Here is a 20,129-nt window from a genome sequence, read left to right as displayed (position 1 = left end):
ACAAAGTAAGACACAGAAACAGGGGGCACAAGAAAGAGAGAAAAGGAGAAAAAGTGAGAAGGTAGCACGGTCAGAGATGAACTAGAGTCGCGTGGCGACGTACAGGTGGCTTAAGGCCTAACTCGGGGTAGAGGCCGTAAGGGCGGAAATGAAATGGCGGCCATAGGGGCGTATCTACTACATGGTTTGAGCGGCTGCCTGCGGGCCTCCTCGTCTTCGACCTATGCCCGTCCTGGCGATGAACTTTGCTACTGCTTCGAGACCTGCAAGGGAGCCAAACAGTGTGGGATCGTTAATGTTGGTGGAGAACTCACTAAGTGTCCCCCTGTGTCCCGCCGTAGCGGGACAGGAGGTGGTTAAATGAAAGATGGTCTCGTCCGATTCCCCACAGGCGCACCTGGGATCGACGTCATGGTGAAATTGAGCGTGGTACTCTCCGTAATGTCCGTGCCCCGTGAGGTATTGCACGAGGCGACACTCGAGGTCCCTGCCCAGCTTGCTGGTATTGAAGATCGGGTGTAGCTTGAGAGCAGGTGGGCGGGGGATGTAGTATTTCGAGTTGACTCTGAGCTCTGCGTGTTCGTGCCATGCTTTCTTCCATGAGCGTACGGTCTTGAGGGTGGCCTGTTCTCTCGCCCATGTAATGGTGCGATTGAAGATTGGGGTCGGGATAACTCTAGCCCCTTCGTTAGCCAGACGGTCCGCAGTTTCGTTGCCTTCGACCCCGTTGTGCCCGGGCGTCCAGGTGATATGTATGGATCGTTCTGGATGTCCCTCGATGAATGCCTTGGCGGCGGGGACGAATACTCTAGACGCATATTGGCCCGGGTGTCGTGAGAGGTCGGCGATGGCTTTCACAGCAGCCTGGTTATCGCAATATATACGAATTTTACGATAACCTTGGTTTTCGGCTATGTGTTTTGCTTTCATGAACGCTAGTAGTATGCCCAGCATTTCCGCATCGTATATGTTGGCTGTCACGTGAACATACTGCCAGCGTGGGGAGCACGACCACTGTATACACACTGTCCATGAGCTGAGCTATTGTAGCATCTCAACCGTACATTTCTTGCTGGTATTCTGAAACAATGGTATCTAATTCTTTGCTCAATACACAATGCTGCCAATGTTGTCAATTTGCTGGTCTAAGCTTCAATGGGCGCTTCAGTGCCTCCTACTGTAACCGACGAAGAATTGGATCAGCATGTGGCAGAGTTGATATTGAAGGAAGCAAAGACCAAAGCTACAAACTATTCTAAAGGTTGTATGCGCGCATATATACCAAAACCCGGATAGTGAGTGAGATTGTAGCAGAACCTATTGTAGCTGACAGCTTCTCAGCACAGACAGTAATGCTCCTAGAACCAACAAGAGCTTTCTCAACTCCCTCGTCAAAAACGCAAACATGCACAACAAAGTCGTTCTACAAACCCAGGCAGACGCAGCCGAACAAGTAAAGGAAGTATACAAATCCAAAGACTATTTCCATATGGCCTCGAGAGCTCAGAATCGTATCCTCTTCGAAAGAAGCCGACACGGCTAGAGTCAATAAACGTACTCTAGAAGCATTATGTATCGTATTGGAGGTATGCAGGGAGGCGAATCAACTGGCGCATTGAACATGTAAGCTGGATCCAGTGTCAAGTAGTAAGATAGATGCACGGGCTGATTAGAGTTACACTTAAACTGACAACTTGGATATTAAATCTAGTATCTTGGGTGGATTTTGAGTATTTATTTTGTTTGTTGCACCCTGTGTCTGTGGGGTCAAATGCACATAATAGATTGCGAGCGCACCGTGTAGAAATACCTCGTAGATACTAAAACAATCTAGTATATTCTATCGCAGTAATCGAGTCAAATGTTGAGTCACTATATAGATGCGCCGTAGAAAGCGCAGCTTTCTACGGTATGACTCAAGAGAGTTGTTAAGGTATATAAAGGGCTCTTTCAAGCTCTTGTACCCTGACCTCTCTACTCACTTTACTCACCCTGTCATTACTTATTTATTGAACGCGTCTTGTATTAGTTTTGTATATGCATTTTTCTATTATCGATTTATTTCTGCACACCGAAGAGGATGCAACTCACTAAGGCTCAAGTTGAAATGAAGATGCTTCAATGGTTGGTAGGCTTGAACTCAGAAATGGGTCATAGGTACAATTTAGTCCCAACGAGGCAACGTGTAGATTACGAGTAGCAAGCTTATAGCTCAAGTTATTGTAAACGCCTTGAGAGCCGAATACATCTTGGAATCAATTCAAAGTCGTTGGACCAACACAACGGGCAGATTTTTCCGTAGACTCTCGGCTGTACTAATATTTACAATAGATACGGGGAGGTATTACAGAAGGTTTGGTGAAAGTTCACTAAGTACCAGGAAAGCTATCATCAATTCGTTTATGTCTGGCTTGTATGCAAAAAAGTCAGAGAAATCGAGCGTGTAGGTCACTACCTATACCCATTTTAGATCATTTGTGCAAAAATGTTGGAGAGCGAGCTATGCATACAGCATCTCATAGTTTGCTTTTGGATTTCCAACAAGTTCAAAAACTTATTGTTTCTCAAGTGGCGGTAGATAGAAGTACTCATCAGGAGGAGCTCCCAAGGGCGAGGGCCTGAAGCAAGTTGCACGAGGTAAAAGAGCACAAGGAGCAGTTTACAACAAGAATATGAGCTGTTAACTATTTTTATTACGAGCTTTTATTATCCGTCGAGCCTCCAAGTCACAAAGGCCCGTCAAGACGGTGGGCGTTCGCTTATGATGCATTATTCGGTCATAATTCGGGCTGAAGTCCTTGAGTACTGCCCTAGTAAACAGGTCGGGGTGAGAATCATGTTATAGGATGGGGCACACATTCGCATATTTTTCCCTGAGGTAACGAATCAATCGAATGAGTTCCGCTCTGGGATCAATAGTCGTGATGTGGAGTGCTTAGTCAGACGGTTGGCTGAGCAAAGCGTGGCGCTTGGTATTTGTGGTCTGCCACGAGCGACGACCGGCAATGGATGACATTTACCAGTTTGAGCTCCTCTCTTTGACGTCGACTGTAGCCAAGGAGATTCTCAATAATGCAGGTATGTTTACTTGTACCTTACTAGTGGATCTACCTGCTTATTGTTCATAGGCATCAACGACAAGACACTCGCAGAGTTCATAATCAACCTACACGAACAGTCAAAAACACAGGATGCATTTAAACAAAAACTCAAGGACGTCGGCGCAGATTTCCCAGAGTCGTTCATCGAGAATCTGGACAGACTTATACTCTCTCTCCACCCAAAATACAAGCGTAAAAAGGCGAAAAAGGCGAAGAAGGATGGCCAACCGGTAGATGAGACAGACACCAAGCGCCGTATGTTCCCTGGACTATCACTTCCCGACCAGCCGTGGCAGCCATCGAATGAGTTTGGAAAGGACAATAGCAAGGACAAGGAAGTTGATGGGGGAAAGGATGCTGCAAGCAAGGAGGTCGATGATTTGATGTCTCAACTAGAGGGCGTGGCAAAGAAAAAAGCATCGAGGCCCACCGCAGCCGACTTTATCGAGCCCGAGCCGCCAAGCAAACGCCCGAGGAGAGATATGGAGGTCGATAGCCCACCACGAGGTGGCTATGGAAGAGACCGGGACGACAGGAGGGACCGGGATGAACGGGGTGGCTACGGTAGGGACGAGGACCGTGGGCGCCGACCCCGCCCAACATTTGACGAGGCGCCTGTGCTCTACAAGATCTACGACGGCACGGTTCAGGGAATTAAGGACTTTGGCGCGTTTGTTCAACTCGAGGGCGTCCAAGGCCGAGTTCAAGGTGTGTTGCTTTCATGTTTGATAGCTTCGCTAAGCTAACTTGAACCAGGGATGGTGCACGTGTCGATGATGGCACCTGGAGGCGGCCGTGTAAATTCGGCGCACGATTTATTATCCAGGAACCAGCGTGTCAAGGTCAAAGTTATGTCTGTCGGATCCAGGACTAGTTTGTCTATGAAGGATGTCGATCAAAAAACCGGCCAAGATCTCACCCCTCATTTGCGTATCAAGTCTGAAGCCGAACTTGCCCAAGAAGCATTGACAGGGTCAAACTCTGCGCCTTTGGGTCAACGAGGGATGGGCGGAATGAGCGGCATCACTTATGACGATTCAGCACCTGTGCGCAGCGCAAAACGATTGACTTCACCTGAGAGATGGGAGATCAAACAGTTGATCGCTTCGGGAGCGGTCGATGCGAGCGAATACCCCAACTTGGACGAAGACTTCAATAACCCTCATGCCAAGGCCGAAGTCGAAGAGGAACTCGATGTCGAGGTTCGAGAAGAAGAACCATCCTTCCTGGCTGGGCAGACTAAAATGACACTCAACCTCTCACCCGTCAAAATCGTCAAGGCCCCAGACGGCTCACTCAACCGTGCCGCGCTCGCCGGTGTCTCGCTCGCCAAGGAACGCAGAGAACTCCGACAACAAGAGGTTAACGAGCAGGCCGACTCGGAGGCTCGAGATTTCAGCACACCTTGGCTGGACCCGATGTCTCAGGGCGACGACAAGGTCTTTGCTCAGGACACGCGAGGGAACATCATGGGTCAAAAAGCGGGCGAAGTTCCCCAGTGGAGAGCCGAGACGTTTAACAAGGCGACCACGTTTGGTAGAATCACGAGCTTGAGCATTGCAGAACAAAGGCAAAGTCTGCCTATTTACAAGCTTCGGGAAAAGTTAGTCCAGGCCGTGAGAGATGTAAGTTGCTTCTTTTCCCTGTTTGAGTACTGAGATTGACGTTTTAAAAGCACCAAATCCTGATCGTAGTCGGAGATACTGGCTCGGGCAAAACTACCCAAATGACCCAGTACCTCGCTGAAGAAGGATTCGCCGAACATGGAAAAATTGGATGTACCCAACCACGTCGAGTGGCCGCCATGTCCGTCGCGAAGCGTGTTGCCGAAGAGGTCGGCTGTCGACTTGGCCAGGAAGTCGGGTATACGATCCGATTCGAGGACTGCACGAGCCCCGAGACGAGGATCAAGTACATGACCGATGGTATGCTTCAGCGTGAATGCTTGATCGACCCGGACATGACTGCGTACTCGGTATTGATTCTGGATGAGGCGCACGAGCGGACGATCGCGACCGATGTCTTGTTTGGTTTGTTGAAGAGTGAGTTTTGCTGAGTGAACAAATTTGGCCAGGATACTGATACCCAGAGTAGAGAGTGCGAAACGAAGACCAGACTTGAAGATCATCGTTACTTCTGCGACACTCAACGCCGAAAAGTTCTCTGAATACTTCTTCAAATGTCCCATCTTCACTATTCCTGGACGAACATACCCCGTCGAAATCCTGTATACCAAAGAACCCGAATCGGACTACCTCGACGCATCACTCATTACCATTATGCAAATCCATCTTTCCGAACCTCCAGGCGATATCTTGCTTTTCTTGACTGGCCAAGAAGAAATCGACACGGCTTGTCAAATTCTCTACGAACGAATGAAAGCTCTTGGCCCTCAAGTTCCGGAGCTAATCATCCTGCCCGTATACTCGGCTCTGCCTTCCGAGATGCAGAGTAAGATTTTCGAACCTGCCCCACCTGGTGCGCGAAAGGTGGTCATTGCGACGAACATTGCCGAGACGAGTATTACCATCGACGGGATTTATTATGTCATTGATCCAGGATTCGTCAAACAGAATGCGTACGACCCTAGATTGGGTATGGATTCGCTGGTTGTGACTGTAAGTTCTCCTTGAATGTGTTCGTATATCATGATCCTAACGTCCAAATAGCCAATTTCCCAAGCCCAAGCCAACCAACGAGCTGGTCGTGCGGGTCGTACCGGTCCTGGAAAGTGTTACCGCCTTTACACTGAAGTCGCCTTCCGAAACGAAATGCTTCCCTCTCCGATCCCCGATATTCAACGCCAAAATCTCTCGCACACAATCTTGATGCTCAAAGCCATGGGCATCAACGATCTCATCAACTTCGGATTCATGGACCCTCCGCCAGCCCAAACACTACTCACCGCGCTCGAACAGCTCTATGCGCTCTCTGCACTCGATGACGAAGGTCTTCTTACCCGCCTCGGTCGCAAGATGGCTGATTTCCCTATGGAACCTCCATTGGCCAAGATGCTGATCACGAGCGTCGACCTCGGGTGCTCGGAAGAAATCTTATCAATAGTCGCGATGCTGAGCGTGCAAAATGTATTCTACCGTCCTAAGGAAAAACAAGCGCAGGCGGACAGCAAAAAGGCCAAGTTCCACCAACCCGAGGGCGACCATCTGACGCTTTTGACGGTCTACAACGGTTGGAAGGCCAGCAAGTTCTCGAACCCTTGGTGCTACGAGAATTTCATTCAGGCGAGGAGTATGCGACGTGCACAGGACGTAAGGAAGCAGTTGTTGGGTATTATGGATCGGTAAGTAGAAGTGGGTCGATTAGAATGGTGCGGGGACTGATATCCCGAGCAGATACAAGCATGACATTATTTCCTCTGGGAAAGACTACAACCGGGTTCGGCGCGCGATTTGCTCGGGTTTCTTCCGTAACGCAGCGAAAAAGGATCCTCAGGAAGGGTACAAGACGCTCGTCGAAGGTACCCCTGTATACATTCACCCTTCGTCTGCGTTGTTCAACCGAAACCCGGAATGGGTCATCTACAACGAATTGCTGCTTACAACCCGCGAGTACTGCCATACCGTGACGGCCATAGAACCCAAATGGCTTGTCGAAGTCGCCCCGCAGTTCTTCAAGGTCGCGGATGCAAACAAGATAAGTAAACGCAAGAAACAAGAGAAGATTGAGCCATTATACAACAAATACGAGAAACCGGATGGTAAGCTTACTACCATCTTGATAGTGATTCAGTTTAGAGCTGACTCGGCTTTGCAGAATGGCGTCTCTCAAAAATCAAGAGGAGCGCGAGGTCCAGTCAAACATTTGGCTAGAAGAATCATTTTTTGTTTTTGTGTCGGTAGATTTGGATATTTGTTTTCATGTTGTAGTATTACACGATTAATCGTATCGAATTGGGACAGATGATAAGGTTCACCCTGAGTATTCGGGAGCTACGTCTTGATATGGAGGAAGCTGATTTTCGATGCTACCAGGTACAACCTGGACCGGAAACTGTGTTGCAATTCGTTGGACTTCGTCTCCTGCGAATTTCAGGTAAACCATTATGTGGTACTAGGGCAATTTTTAGTGTATTAATTTCTTGACCGATAGCTCAGACACTAACCTCGTGTTCAATGTTCGGCGTCCTGAAACTGGGTGTAAGATTTCTCGCGGGCACTGAAAATTGTTTCGTAGCTGACAGGTTCATTTCTTCTTGCGACTGAACATCAAACGTGAGATCAATTTCGAGCGGAGCGGCATCTCCACTCGGTATAGCAATCCCAGGTTTAGACGAACCAGAATCCGCATCGAACCGTAGCTCGTGCCGTCTGATCACAACATTCCGGACGTGAGCTACGACCTCTTTCCCGCCCCTTGTAGACGTCGTGCATCGAACTGCGATTGTTGCATGCGTTAGGTGCATCGTCTTTGGCTTTGAGGAACGGAGAAAGGAGGGGAGTGCGCTGGCACGGGTTCCTATGTGCTTGAGAAACAAGACGAGAGGGAAGACGGGTGCGTTGGTGGAGAATTGTGACCCCGAGTTCACGTAAGTCTGCATAAATGCTTGACCAGGCATATATGTATCCATTTGTGTTACTGACCTCAGATCGAACGTGGTACTTTTCAAGTACTGCGATCTCCTTGACGTATGCTTCCCACTTTCCTCCTTTGGCCTCCAGCACCTTCTTTGTCCCCGCCCCTTCGCCACGAAGTCTCTGTGAGCCAAAAAGCTGATTTTCCATATCGGTACCAAAGAAAGGCTCTTGTCTAAGTGGGGTAACATCCTTAGGAGCGGGTATCACAGGAAATACGAATCTCGTTAGAACCCGTTGGTCAGTAGGCTTGAGGAACATAATCTCATCCTGTTCTCTCTGCACATTTGGAGCGAGATCCATGACAGCTTCAACAATCCATTGAATGCTTCCAACTGGTGAGTCTCGGAGTGTGGGCGGAGGATGACGTCGCACAGGACATAAATTCCGAGGCGCACCGCTATACTTGTTAAACTCTGTTATAGCCATCTTCTGAGGAATAGTGAACGAAAACGGAATTGAAACCTCAGAGTGGCCGTTTCCCGGTTCGAGTACGGCATCTAATTGGGCTTTTGGGTCCCAAGAGAGTATCAGGTTTTCGGAGGGGATAACACCCCTGTGCACCTCGTACCCCATTACATTATCGTAGTCCTGGGCCGCAGCACTTTTCATGTTTTGCATTCGCTGGTTGAGTGCCCCGGACTGCTTGGGTCTCAGGCCCATGAATAACGTCCGAGATTCGAAATACACCCTCAGCGACAACCTGGAGGCTGTGAGCTGTTTCATCCCAAGCTTTGAATATGTCTTCAGTTGACCATTTATTTGCTCGCTAGTACGAAACGGGAGGTCAGGATGGGTATTTTCAAGTTTGATGCGGATGGCATAGCCAGACGGATGGGTTTCTGCGTCCAACGCGATGGGAGTCGCAGCGCTGACCGGAAAGTAATTTGCACCTGACCCAAGTCTAATCGATTCGGATAAATCCATACCATAAGCATCAACATATCAACCGGAGCAACTGGCTTACGGTTGAATAGGTCCCACACGCAACGGGGTGTATCCATTGTCGCCCCCAAGTGCAATAAATGCATCCATGAGCACCGTAGTGTAGTTGGTGAACTATAGGTGGGGTTCCTTTCGTATGAATACCGATGGTATTATATGTATGGAATTCCATAACGGCGTCTTACCTGTGCAGGTAGTTGGCATGGTCTTGGCTTCCACGCGGTCATCAAACCCTTGATGAAGGCACTTACGGCCAAGTACTTGATCAATCATGGATGAACTTTACTATTGAAAGAATGCGTAGAGTCCTCTATAGGGTACACACTAAGAATCCGCGCATTCCTTTTTCGATATGAATCTTACTAAAAGGGGTACCGTGACATTCCTATTTTAAGGAGGCCACAGAAGGAGAAATGTTGGCTCTCGTGTTCCTAAGCCACCCTGATCTATCGGGAGCCCGAGAGATTTTTATGCCGTACTGAAAACACGTTACGGAAAGGCCGCATGAGGAGGTTTTTTTTTTTTTTAAAAAAAAAAAGGAACTTGGTGTGCACATCGATCAACAAAATCTATTTGCACTTTGTTTTCCGCCAATCCCGTGGTACTAGTACCCCAACTAGAATTGGGGGGAGGTCCCTTCCTGCCATTCATTGCTTGAGTCAACTCAAGTCACGAGCGCTCGTGACTTGAAGAAAATACAACCGCTAACCCATGGATGAACACGACTGTATATGCTAACCCGCCTGCCAGTAGCCATGGCCTTGTTACTTACCCATATAAAATGGGCGTTTGTAGCGCATGCATAACGGCCTCACTGGAATAGCATACACATCACGGTTCTACAGCATATATACGCTCTCGATTTTTAGTTCTAGATCTACCATTAAAAATAAGATTTTCATTAAAATGCCAGTAAATTATTTCATGTTCACTGATCCCAATGAGACTTATTACTCAACCAGATATACTGCATGTATAAGTCATTGCAATTCCTTCTCTATACCTGGGGGGAAATCATGCTCTCATCAAATGGTGGCGGTAGCATATCGCTCCCGACTGCATACTCGAAGCTCGGTAGCTGGTTCTCATCTACATCGGTAGGAGGGACAACCTGAACCGCAAACCGGGCCGGGAATCGCTCCACTTCGTCTTCACCGAACGATATTAACACCGTGACAAGGAACTATCAAAACATTTGTAAGTACTATTCTTACAACAGGCCCACCCTAGACTTACTTCGTGTTGGAAATTTGGCGTACGAAAGCTGGGGGTAAGAAGCTTTACTGGAATGGACGAATGGTTCCCGGATGAAACTTCAGACTGGAGATCCAGCGTCAAATCAACTTCGACCGGCTCACGGTCTTCATGAAATATAGCAAGCCCTGCCGACATGGATGAACCCGACTGACTGTCAAACAAAAACTCTTGTTGGCGAACGACGGTGTTTTCGACATGCGGACGTATTTCTTTCCCACCCCTTGTGGACGTTACTCGTAGCAGGGTAACCAGAGCACGACGTAGGTGAACTGGTTTGGGCTTGGTAGAGCGGAATAAAGATTTAAGACTCGATTGTACACCCGTATGCTTCAAGAAGAGAACGATGGGAAGTTTTAGGGAATCGGTAGATATTATTGCACCCTCAGGTGTATATAACTAACTATATGAATCAGTAAGGATTACTGTGAATAGAGAATACGCACCTCCGACCACAAATTACTCTTCCCAATCGGAATCGCCTTTACATATACTTCCCATTTTCCTCCTCGTGCCTTCATCTGCCCCATCGCGGCTTTCTTCTCGGACTCAAGCTCTTCGTCACTCAGTCGCCGAGACCCAAATAAATCCTTTTCTGGGTCTTGACCGAAAAAAGGCTCGTTTCGAAGGGGATTGATATCTTCTGGGCTGGGGACAAACGGAAAGGCAACACGTGCGACAACTTGATCGTCTGTCGACTGCCTTAGCAAGGTGTCTGCGTCTTGTTTGGGCGTAGGACTGGGTACAAGATCTATGATCGCTTCTGCGACCCACTGAACACTTCCAAACCTCGAGTCCCGAAGCGTAGAAGGTGGACACCTCTCAACAGCACACAAGTCCCGTGGTGCATATGGGTTTTCGCTATGTTCTGTGATGACCATTTTTCCTGGGATGATGAATGAAAACGGGAGGAAGATATTTTGGCCTGCCTCTAACTCGATTTGAGAGCTCCGTGAAAGTGTTATACTGGACATGGGGATCACTCCACGATGAACTTCATGTCTTATGACATTATCATAGTTCAATGCGATCGGATTCTTGATTCCTGATATCGTCTGCCCAAATTTGTTCTCCGTACCTTGGGCCTCCAGACTCCAGTAGAGGGTGCGCGATTCAAAGTACACACGTAGTGATAAGCTGGGAATCTGGAAAGACTTTGTAGAGTTGATAATAACTTGACCATTAATGAGCTGGTTGCTTCTGAACGGAGTGTCTGAATGGGAGTTGTCGAATTTGATGCGGAGGGATATGCCAGACGAATGTGTCGCTCCTGGGGGTGTAGCGGCGCTGACAGAGAAGTAGTTAACAGTATTTCCTAGTCTGTCACGCTGGGCATATTAGGGGAGATAGGTACATAACCACAAGTAATTTCGGCTCACGGCATAGGTGGTTCACGCCGCACCGGCATATGGGATATGGAGTACTCCATAATGGTCTCGGGTAGATGTGTTCGGGCATGCAAACTTGCTGATGCTGCATGCCCAGCCCTATTAATATTATCCCAGAGATTGGCAACTCACTGCACCTATACTGCAGACTGCTAAAGCTGTGCTGGCATCGATGGATCAATAACTTATTGGGGAATCGTACTACTGTAGTAAACCAACGCGGGTAGAACGTTACGTAGAACATACAATCGTGGAAATACGGCGGCATGGAACCTGTTATCGGCCCGGGAATGTGTCCGCTTAGGTGTGCACCTGATCTGCGCTTTGTTAGCCGCTGCCGGGCGGGTAGATTTCTCCTTGATCTCGAGCCCATAGCTTCCGCAAAGCCCATCTAAGTAAGATAAAACTATACACCCATCGTTGAGCAGTTCATCTCGCTCGCATGTTGGCTATCAAAGTGTCAGATTGATCTCGAATTGCATTAAATGGCACACTAGGCCTTGGGGCGCGCGAGAGCCGATGGTGATATAACGTAGTGTGAAGTCGCGATGTGGCCGTGGTTGGGGGATGGTAGAAAGGGGCATGAGTAATATGCCGAACCTTAGTACCAGCAGGGCCACGCCACCAAGTGAGCTCGGGTGGGCCAGAATTTATCGTATATATGCGCTACGTATGTACTGCATAAAACGCATCGTATTTAGACTAGAATATGGAGGCGATCTGACTTACGTAGGGGTGTGGATGGAGGGGAATCGCCGAAGGATAGGAGGTGTGGTCATACATTACGCATACACCATCATGATGGATACCTTTCATCGATTCGCACAAAGCTCGTCACTTTACGAGAGGTCCATAGTGTATGACACTAATCAAATATGCATATATAGTATAGCTGGATTCGAAATAGTACGATACTACGCGTATTCTCTTTGTTAACCTTGATACCGCTTGAGCCCAATTAACTAAAACCGAAGCGTCAGACGAGACAATTGTTTACAATTACAACATAGCATAAATAACATGTACAATAGGTGTTATCTATGCAACACATTTGTCCTAATTAGAAGTACCACCGCCTTCAGCAAATGCCGGAGGTAGTACATCAGTAGCTACCTCTTCAAAAGGTGGTAGCTGGTTTCCATCTTCGCCAGCAGCGGGGAGGACCTGAACTGTAAACCTCACTGGAGACCTATCAGTCTTGTCTCCAGCAAAGGATAACAATATCGTAAGAAGAAACTGCCAGAGGCCCAACATCAGTACCAGAATTATCTGACGATATTTAAACATACCTCGTGTTGAAAGTTAGGCGTACGGAAGCTAGGAGAAAGGTGCCTTGCTGGAATGGACTGTTGATTACCATACAGGGCTTCGGATTGTAGATCCAATGTTAAATCAACTTCGACCGGCTCGACATCTTCGTACAAGATAGCACGTCCCGTTGGAGCAGATGAGCCAGATGTCTGGCTATCAAATAAAAACTCTTGTTGGCGAACAGTCACCTCGTTGACGTGTGGTTTGATCTCTTTTCCGCCCCTGGTAGAGGTAACCCGCGAAAGAATAACCAGCGCACGATGAAGGTATACTGGTACGGGTTTAGCAGTACGGAAGAGTGATTTCATACTCTTTTGAGCTCCACCATGCTTGATGAAAAGAAGGATAGGAAGTGTCGCAGAATTGGTAGATATGGTCGCTCCAGCAGATGTGCATACCTGCATATCAACCTTTAATCGACAAAACCTAGCCGCATATAACCATGGAAAACTCACCTCGGACCACATGTTACTCTTTCCAGTCGGAAATCCCTTTGAATACACTTCCCACTTGCCTCCACGCGCTCGGACCCGCTCCATTACCGCCTTTTTTTCAGACTCGAGCTCTTCTTCGCTTAGTCTCCGAGATCCGTACAGGTCCTTTGCTGGATCATGGCCAAAGAACGGCTCAGTTCTGAGAGCAGAGACGTCTTCCAAACTGGGCACAAACGGAAACGCGATACGCGTAACGACTTGTCCGCTCGTCGGTTGGCGCAACATGGTATCGTAATCCTGTTTGGATTTCGGATCAGGCACGAGGTCCATGATCGCCTCCACTACCCACTGCACACTCCCAAACCTCGAGTCTCGAAGGGTAGAAGGCGGGCACCGTTCGACGCGACACAACTCTCTCGGAGCGTACGGATGCTTACTCCATTCAGTGATGGTCATCTTCTTCGGAACGATAAACGAAAACGGAAGAACAGTTTCCTGATCGGGTTGAACCTCGATCTGAGCGCCCCACGAAAGTGGAACGTTGGAAGGAGGAACGATGCCCCGATGAACTTCGTGCCTCGTCACGGGTACCATCTCATCCTCGGTATCCAATTGCGACTTGGTCATCATCATCACCATCTGATCAAAATTATCCCTCTGCTTCTTGGGCTCCAAGTTCCAGTAGAGCGTACGCGATTCAAAGTATACGCGCAGCGACAAGTTTGGAATTCGGAGCGACTTGGGGGACTGGATCAAAACTCGGCCGCTGATGAGTTGACTGCTTCTGATCATGAACGGAGTGTCCGGGCGCGGGTTGTCTAGTTTGATGCGAAGGGTTGCGCCGGATGGGTGTGTTGTTCCTGGAGGTGTAGCAGCGCTGACTGAGAAATAGTTGACTGCGTCTCCGAGCCTGTTAATGCGCGATCAGAGCGACAGATCACTGGCTGCGGGTCAGTAACAACTCACGGCATCGGGGGTCCGCCTCGCATCACCTTGTGAGACGCGAATGTTTCCGCCATGATAGAGAGTAGAACGTACAACTACGGCTACCATCTCACAGTCTATCGTATTAGTACTTTGTTTAAGAGACTACATCTGTATTAACAAGCGCCAGAGCTGTGCTGGTTCTGATGACGGTACCGTGAAATCCACGCGCACGGTAGCGGGCTACAGTACGGTGATTATGTAGAACACAGCTTATACGATTGTCCCAAGCACTTCGTACAGTCTGGGCATCGTTAAGGAAAGACATGTACCTCGTAAACCATGTGGTTTTTACGGACGACTCGGTGCATTGATATCAGACATTCTGAATCAGAATTCTTCAATTCTTGTCAAACCTCCAATCGCTTAGGAGAGCTCCCAAGGAGAGAGTCTCGTGACAGCCACGCTAATAGAGTCGGTAGGATTCCATGTACTTGGCTAGCAACACTCTGAAATAGATTTGTTAGCAGAATCCTGCTTCATATTTGACCATGCACTAGTCTGTATATGCGTTGCCAATTTTTTGAACTCAACGAGGCCTTTGATTACATACTCCAACGATCCCAACATGTCCCTAAACACACGGAAGAAGAGCATAAAGGATGCATGCATACAACTCAAATGAACCAGCGGGGACACCTTTGTGGAGCCAATAAGAATTTGCAACCCCACGTGTAGATTAACCTTTTCAAACACCTCCACTCATTTCAAATTGACAATTATGTTCATAACGGGTCATAAGCTAACTATATACACCCCAAACAATCTAAAAAAAACCAAGCGACGATCATAATTACAATGGGCAAAAACGGGAAAGCAAGAGTGTGAAGATACATAATAAAAAAAAAGTAATCCTGTTAATAAAAACACAGTGGAATGGGAAAATGGGGGAATGGATGGGTTTGGGTGATTTGGATTCATGGTTAGGGTTCATTCAGATGTGCAAGGGGATAAAACGAGGGGAAGGGCGGGAAGGAGAGAGAAGGGAGGGGGACGAGGGGATCTACTGCCCAATCCCGCCCCTGGAGCTCAACCTCTCCATCTGATCAATCACATCCCAAATCGCATTTCGCTCCCATCTTCCAAAGAGCACACCGGCGTAGAGCAGGGTCGTGCCAGCAGCAGCCAACAGGCCTCCAGCGAGAACGAGAACAATACCGAGCCACCAGGGAGCCTGGATCGGGCGGGACTTGGTGGAAGAGGACGACGAGGGAAGGAATGGAAGTCGGAGTGCGGGTGGAGGTGAAGATGGAGGCGGGGAAGATAAGGGAGTTTGAGGAGATTGTGGGTCGGTAGGATGGGTTGGGGAAGGAGTCGTATACGCTCTTGTCCGTTTGCGCTCGGCTCGTACGGGGCTCGTGTTGTCTGTGTTTGATCGTTCGACTCGGGGGCGGTGCCGTTTGGCGTTTGGACCCCATCCGACAGCGCCGGCTGCAACAGCCAAGGCGACGAGTGAGAATGCACAGGCTATACCCGTGGTTAGGTACGCCGTGCTAGCAGCATACGAAGCAGGGATCGCAGCGTGAAGAACATGCAACGTATCGTGAAGAACGAGGGCGCGGGTGCGTGCAACAGGCGGGGGGATAGGCAAAGGAGGCAGGATTTCCGTCGCATTAGCCTCGACTTTGGTCTCTGAAAACTCGGGTCGTTCCGGCTGGGTGCTGACTCCGGCTGGTGTGATTCCAAGCACGACCTCGACTCCAAAGTGGTCCGAGAGGGAGACACCCAAGTCAGCCATGCGCTCGGTCATGACGACCTTGGCTTCGCTTGCAACGAGCTCAAACTCGGCACGAGCGTCTGGGCCGCGATAAAGAACATAGTCGAGTCGTTTTCCGAGGTGTCGACGGGCCGTAGCGTCGAGGGGTTTTCCGGCCGACCAGGAATTCAACGGAGAATCAGCGGTAACGCCATGTTGGTGAATGGCAGCCAGGGCCGATGTCGCAGCGCCTTCTTTTGGAATAGGAAACACGATGGGCACGGCGGGGGATGTGAGATTGTGTGTTTCCCACCAGGCGTCTTGAACTTTGGCGTGCGCACGGATAAACTCCAGGGGCGCACTCCCGTCTACGGCGTTGAAGTCCCCAGCGACGATCACATAACGACCGAGTTCAGCGGCCCGCCTGATCAATTGAGAATACTCCCAAGCGCCGATAAGCCTGTGTGCCTGTTGAAGGACGGTGCCTGTCTCGCCTCCGCGGGCAAACATGTGCGAGGTGAGGAGTTCGACGTGGCCAAGGACGGGGTGGGCAAGCGTAGCGGCGGCAACACCCTTGCCGACGAACCAATCACCGCCTAGGACATCGATGGGGTCTCCGGCTAACGCAAACGGGTGCATCTGTGCTTGCTCGATCGGGTATCGCGAGAACAAACTTAGGCCAGAGCCGAATGCGCCCGAATAGAAGACTGTGCTGTACGGGAGGACCGGGGCTACGGCCTCTGCGACGAGGGCATGGTCCGACTTGAGCCAGAGCTCTTGGAGCGCTACAACGTCATACGCTGGAGACGCATTCAGGATGCGGTCTGCTATCGCTGTGACTCGAGCCAGTCGGTGCTGAGAAACAAAGCGAAGACCCCTGCGTTGTTGTTCTTGTTAGCTGAAATGAATATACATGTGACTGGGAATGGAGCTCACCAGCAGTTGAAGGTCAATACCCGGATGTTTGACTCGTCCCGATCGGCAGCCGCGAGTGTCGCATTGGACGTCTGAACTGTCGCTGGCGTTGGCAATCGCTCGACGCCGCTCAGTTCAAGCACAGCCTGGGCAGGTGCTGCGGCCACAAGCGTGGATCCCGCTGCGAGCACACTGGCAGAGACTAACCGCCAAGAGACCATGGCCGTAAAGATGAAAGTAATGAAGCCCAGCAGATTCACCCGTGCGGCTATATACGGTGTGCTGCTGAGGTATGGCCGAAGTCGAGTACAATATATAGTCGCCGGACTGAACAGAGTACGCTGACATCGCACACCCGTGATCAAAAGGGATTACTCAGGGTACATGGGCCAATCCAATACCGTTGCCGTTGCCCGCGGTCGCCGTTCTTTGCTCCACCCTCCCCACTTGATCACGTCATCGCGCTTTTCAATCCACATTTTTTCCACCCAGAAATAGTAAATTACATGCGCGACTTGGCCTAGCTTAGCTCGCTCCGTTGATTGTCCCCTGCCACAACCCATACGACTTGCCTGGCGTCGTCTGCCAAAGCCGGATCGTCCCTACATCATGTGTTAGCCACGTTGTAAGAGTACGAGAACAAAGACTCATACCATCCTCGCTCCCGGTCGCGTACATCTCCCCGTCGGGACTGTACTCGACGCAGTGCACCGGCCCATGATGTCCCTTGTAAACCTCCCGCTCCTCACCCATCTCCAGGCCATACACCCGCACCCACGGATCCCCGACCGACCCAGCGACAAACCGATCGCCAAACACAGGATGCAAGCTCGCGCTCGACGGAGCGTGCACAAGCGTCACCTGATGACTCGGCCCACTCTCGGGTCCAGCAAGCGGCACAAACGAAACCGTCTTTCCGTGCGTGATGGTCAAGGTATGCGTCGGAATCGAGAGCTCCATTGAAGTCGGGGCTTCGGGCAACTTGAGATGAAAGGGCGACGCCAGCGTGCGCAGATCCCACCACCTCACCACCGCATCGTCTCCCGCGCTCACACCCAGGTTTTCGTCTCCCCACACCACGCTCTTGATCGTTCCTTCGTGCGCCGTCGCCAGTCCGGGAGCCTTGAGGAACGACGGATCGGGTGCATTGGCGCCTTGTCCGGCACGACCCAAGTCCCAAATCCGCACTTTTTTTTCCTGGCCGGCCGTCATCCCCTTGGTTCCCCCGGGTCCGAGCGCGACGGTTCGCACAATGTGTTCGTGCGGGAGAGACACCAGCGATTGGCCCGTATATGTATCCCACAGCTTGGCCGTAAAGTCTGCCGAACCCGTCAACGCGCGCGCACTGTCCGAGGACAGCTTGGTTTGCCACACGGCACCCTTGTGTCCTGTCCGCCAAAAGCATACATTCAGCTACCTCACTCGATGCATGGGTGTCGAACAAAACTGACCGACAAACGTTCCGACCCAATCACCGCGCCAATCTCGCAGCATTGGGTTCCCGTCTTTACAGCTCGATACAAGGAGGTACGTCCCATCGTCCTCTTGCTTGGGTGAAAACGCGAGGTGAACGACGGGTCGCGTGTGCCCCGCGCACGTCAACGGAGTGTTCCGCGCTGCCATTATCAGAAAGTGCTAATTTATAAAGATTCGGAAAGCAACGAGAGAGTGGTGGGGGTTTTGTCGCGCAAAAAAAAAAAAAGTAGAAAAAAATAGAGTCGGAGGGGGCTCGAGAGAAAAAAAGTACAGGAATTATACCAAGACGGGGTTTACGCGTCACGTAGGAATAGGGTTTGGCAAGTTTACAACAAAAGCAAATATCGCGAGTTCGTAAAGTCGTTTACAGCTAGGGGCGAAAGACGTGTCTAGTAGTGGGGTGTTTAGAACAGAATCGATGCGGAGCGTCCGACACGTCGTCGTGGTCGCCAGACGTCGACTGATTAGGAGCGGAGCCGCACACATGATGACTCAGCGCCCCGCGCTAGAGTTACACAAAAGTAATGTTCTTGGATTCTGGGTCCAATGCATACATCGCCCCTATCCCCTGAATTATCCACAGCTAGCGCGTTTTATTTGGGTCCATGCATGAAACCGGAACTCCGCCCTCCTCGATTGAAACCTTACCGCTCCAATGCCGTCGGGGCTTCTCAAACGTGCCCGATCACCTCACTCGTCCCCGCCATTACACCCAATCAGGATGTGAGCCATGTTCTCGCTTGCGGGTCTCGTCGTCCGTAATCGTTTGGGGCTCGGCTCTTGCTATTCGTAACAGATCGGTTCGATTCTCTCTTTACTCATAATAGCTCGCCCGTCCCATCATTTGTACAGTAATACCTTGGGGACTGGAGGGGGAGCAGTTTGGTGGATATCTCACATTGATAAGAATAGGCGTGTTTCAGGTTCGGCATATCGGTGGATATCGACTGACCAGATGTTGGTTGGTTGCGGGGTGCCGAATACAGTGGCAGATAGGGGTAGACTCTTATGTATGTATGATTGATGCTTATGCATGTCATTTCGTCCTATCTGAGGGTGCGTTATTATTAGATGGGCTCAAAATTCCGTTGATGGTATCCGTGAAGCCTCGGGGCTGAGAAGCAATGTAGGGTGTCTACTTGGATAGTGATTATACTGTAAAGACGAAAAAATATTGTCACTGCGGGCTGTTCCGTATTTGGGCAAATTCAAAGGATAGAGAACGGATGATCGGGGATCAGCACACCGCATGTATATATACCAGTCCCTGGACACACTTCAGTCAATAACATTCCAAATTTATGCAAAGTCGTGAGTCTCAAATAAAACCCCGTACGAAGGAGGGGTTATTCATGTTTGGATAACACCAAAAAAGCACTTTATTGACATTTATCCTTTTCTTACAGCACTTCCCTTGTTGGATCTCTCCTCTTTCTAATCCCTCGATTCCGTGAAAGCTGCTTTACACTTACATATTACTAGATAAAAGACACCAGATCTTTTGTACTTACAGAGAATAAAAAACATTGGGACAGCACTACTTTTGTTTAACAAGAAAGCTCCATGTAACGTCGTATAATATATAATCTACAGCCTTATACATATTCCAATTCATAACAAAAGTCAATTTTTCCTATAGCATGTTCTCGAACTGGCTACACGGGGGGTTGCATAATGTGCAAGATCGACTATAACCGCCACACTTGAAAATTTGTATTACTAGTTAACCATAAATCACCGACTCGATCCCGAAACAAACCTAGGTTCAGCTGCCCTGTTCTGGCCGCCGGCAGACCGATTTTTCAGGCCACCCCATCGCATATACCTTATCAAGCCCCATAGAATGAAAAATGTCCGCATTCGATCGTCAGAGTTAATGGTTCCCGTCCAAGCCTCGTGCGCATATAACCAGAGACCATGTTACCAATATTGCAGCTGAAGAGGGCGAAGAAAGGATAAAAGTACCACGCTGAGACCATACACCCTGCACGTCCAGTCGATTATACTTCATCATCTGAAACAATTGGACATCA

At 49.6% G+C, this 20,129-nt stretch overlaps 7 protein-coding genes across 7 annotated transcripts; 2 read left to right on the top strand and 5 right to left on the bottom strand.

Annotated features, from left to right (window-relative positions):
* Positions 1-177: 177 nt before the first annotated feature.
* RhiXN_09771 (Reverse transcriptase from mobile element jockey protein) lies at positions 178-930 on the bottom strand (the record flags this gene model as incomplete). The annotated part of the gene is made up of 1 exon (XM_043329587.1): positions 178-930. The coding sequence occupies one exon, from the start codon at positions 928-930 to the stop codon at positions 178-180; it is 753 nt and encodes a 250-aa protein (XP_043182421.1).
* Positions 931-1,155: 225 nt separating this feature from the next.
* Positions 1,156-1,543, top strand: RhiXN_09770 (uncharacterized protein; the record flags this gene model as incomplete). The annotated part of the gene is made up of 2 exons (XM_043329586.1): positions 1,156-1,295; positions 1,342-1,543. The coding sequence occupies 2 exons, from the start codon at positions 1,156-1,158 to the stop codon at positions 1,541-1,543; spliced, it is 342 nt and encodes a 113-aa protein (XP_043182420.1).
* Positions 1,544-3,005: 1,462 nt separating this feature from the next.
* RhiXN_09769 (Helicase associated domain (HA2)) lies at positions 3,006-6,931 on the top strand (the record flags this gene model as incomplete). Its single annotated transcript, XM_043329585.1, has 8 exons — positions 3,006-3,078; positions 3,129-3,809; positions 3,858-4,726; positions 4,777-5,143; positions 5,196-5,719; positions 5,771-6,402; positions 6,455-6,819; positions 6,876-6,931. 8 exons carry the CDS (start codon positions 3,006-3,008, stop codon positions 6,929-6,931), a joined length of 3,567 nt encoding a protein of 1,188 aa, XP_043182419.1.
* Positions 6,932-7,031: 100 nt separating this feature from the next.
* Positions 7,032-11,321, bottom strand: RhiXN_09768 (uncharacterized protein; the record flags this gene model as incomplete). Its single annotated transcript, XM_043329584.1, has 8 exons — positions 7,032-7,172; positions 7,225-7,653; positions 7,703-8,597; positions 8,661-8,752; positions 9,642-9,821; positions 9,875-10,291; positions 10,339-11,212; positions 11,272-11,321. 8 exons carry the CDS (start codon positions 11,319-11,321, stop codon positions 7,032-7,034), a joined length of 3,078 nt encoding a protein of 1,025 aa, XP_043182418.1.
* Positions 11,322-12,336: 1,015 nt separating this feature from the next.
* RhiXN_09767 (uncharacterized protein) lies at positions 12,337-14,044 on the bottom strand (the record flags this gene model as incomplete). The annotated part of the gene is made up of 4 exons (XM_043329583.1): positions 12,337-12,516; positions 12,570-12,989; positions 13,047-13,935; positions 13,992-14,044. 4 exons carry the CDS (start codon positions 14,042-14,044, stop codon positions 12,337-12,339), a joined length of 1,542 nt encoding a protein of 513 aa, XP_043182417.1.
* A 968-nt stretch (positions 14,045-15,012) lies between these two features.
* Positions 15,013-16,841, bottom strand: RhiXN_09766 (endonuclease/exonuclease/phosphatase family protein; the record flags this gene model as incomplete). The annotated part of the gene is made up of 2 exons (XM_043329582.1): positions 15,013-16,582; positions 16,642-16,841. The coding sequence occupies 2 exons, from the start codon at positions 16,839-16,841 to the stop codon at positions 15,013-15,015; spliced, it is 1,770 nt and encodes a 589-aa protein (XP_043182416.1).
* A 304-nt stretch (positions 16,842-17,145) lies between these two features.
* Positions 17,146-18,243, bottom strand: RhiXN_09765 (Serine/threonine-protein kinase; the record flags this gene model as incomplete). Its single annotated transcript, XM_043329581.1, has 3 exons — positions 17,146-17,222; positions 17,274-18,008; positions 18,072-18,243. The coding sequence occupies 3 exons, from the start codon at positions 18,241-18,243 to the stop codon at positions 17,146-17,148; spliced, it is 984 nt and encodes a 327-aa protein (XP_043182415.1).
* Between the last annotated feature and the right edge of the window lie 1,886 nt (positions 18,244-20,129).

This window comes from Rhizoctonia solani, chromosome 8 (assembly GCF_016906535.1).
Source record: "Rhizoctonia solani chromosome 8, complete sequence".
NCBI classification, from domain to species: domain Eukaryota; kingdom Fungi; phylum Basidiomycota; class Agaricomycetes; order Cantharellales; family Ceratobasidiaceae; genus Rhizoctonia; species Rhizoctonia solani.
The sequence above is the reverse complement of the archived record's forward strand: the minus strand, read 5'-3'. Positions and strand labels throughout refer to the sequence as shown.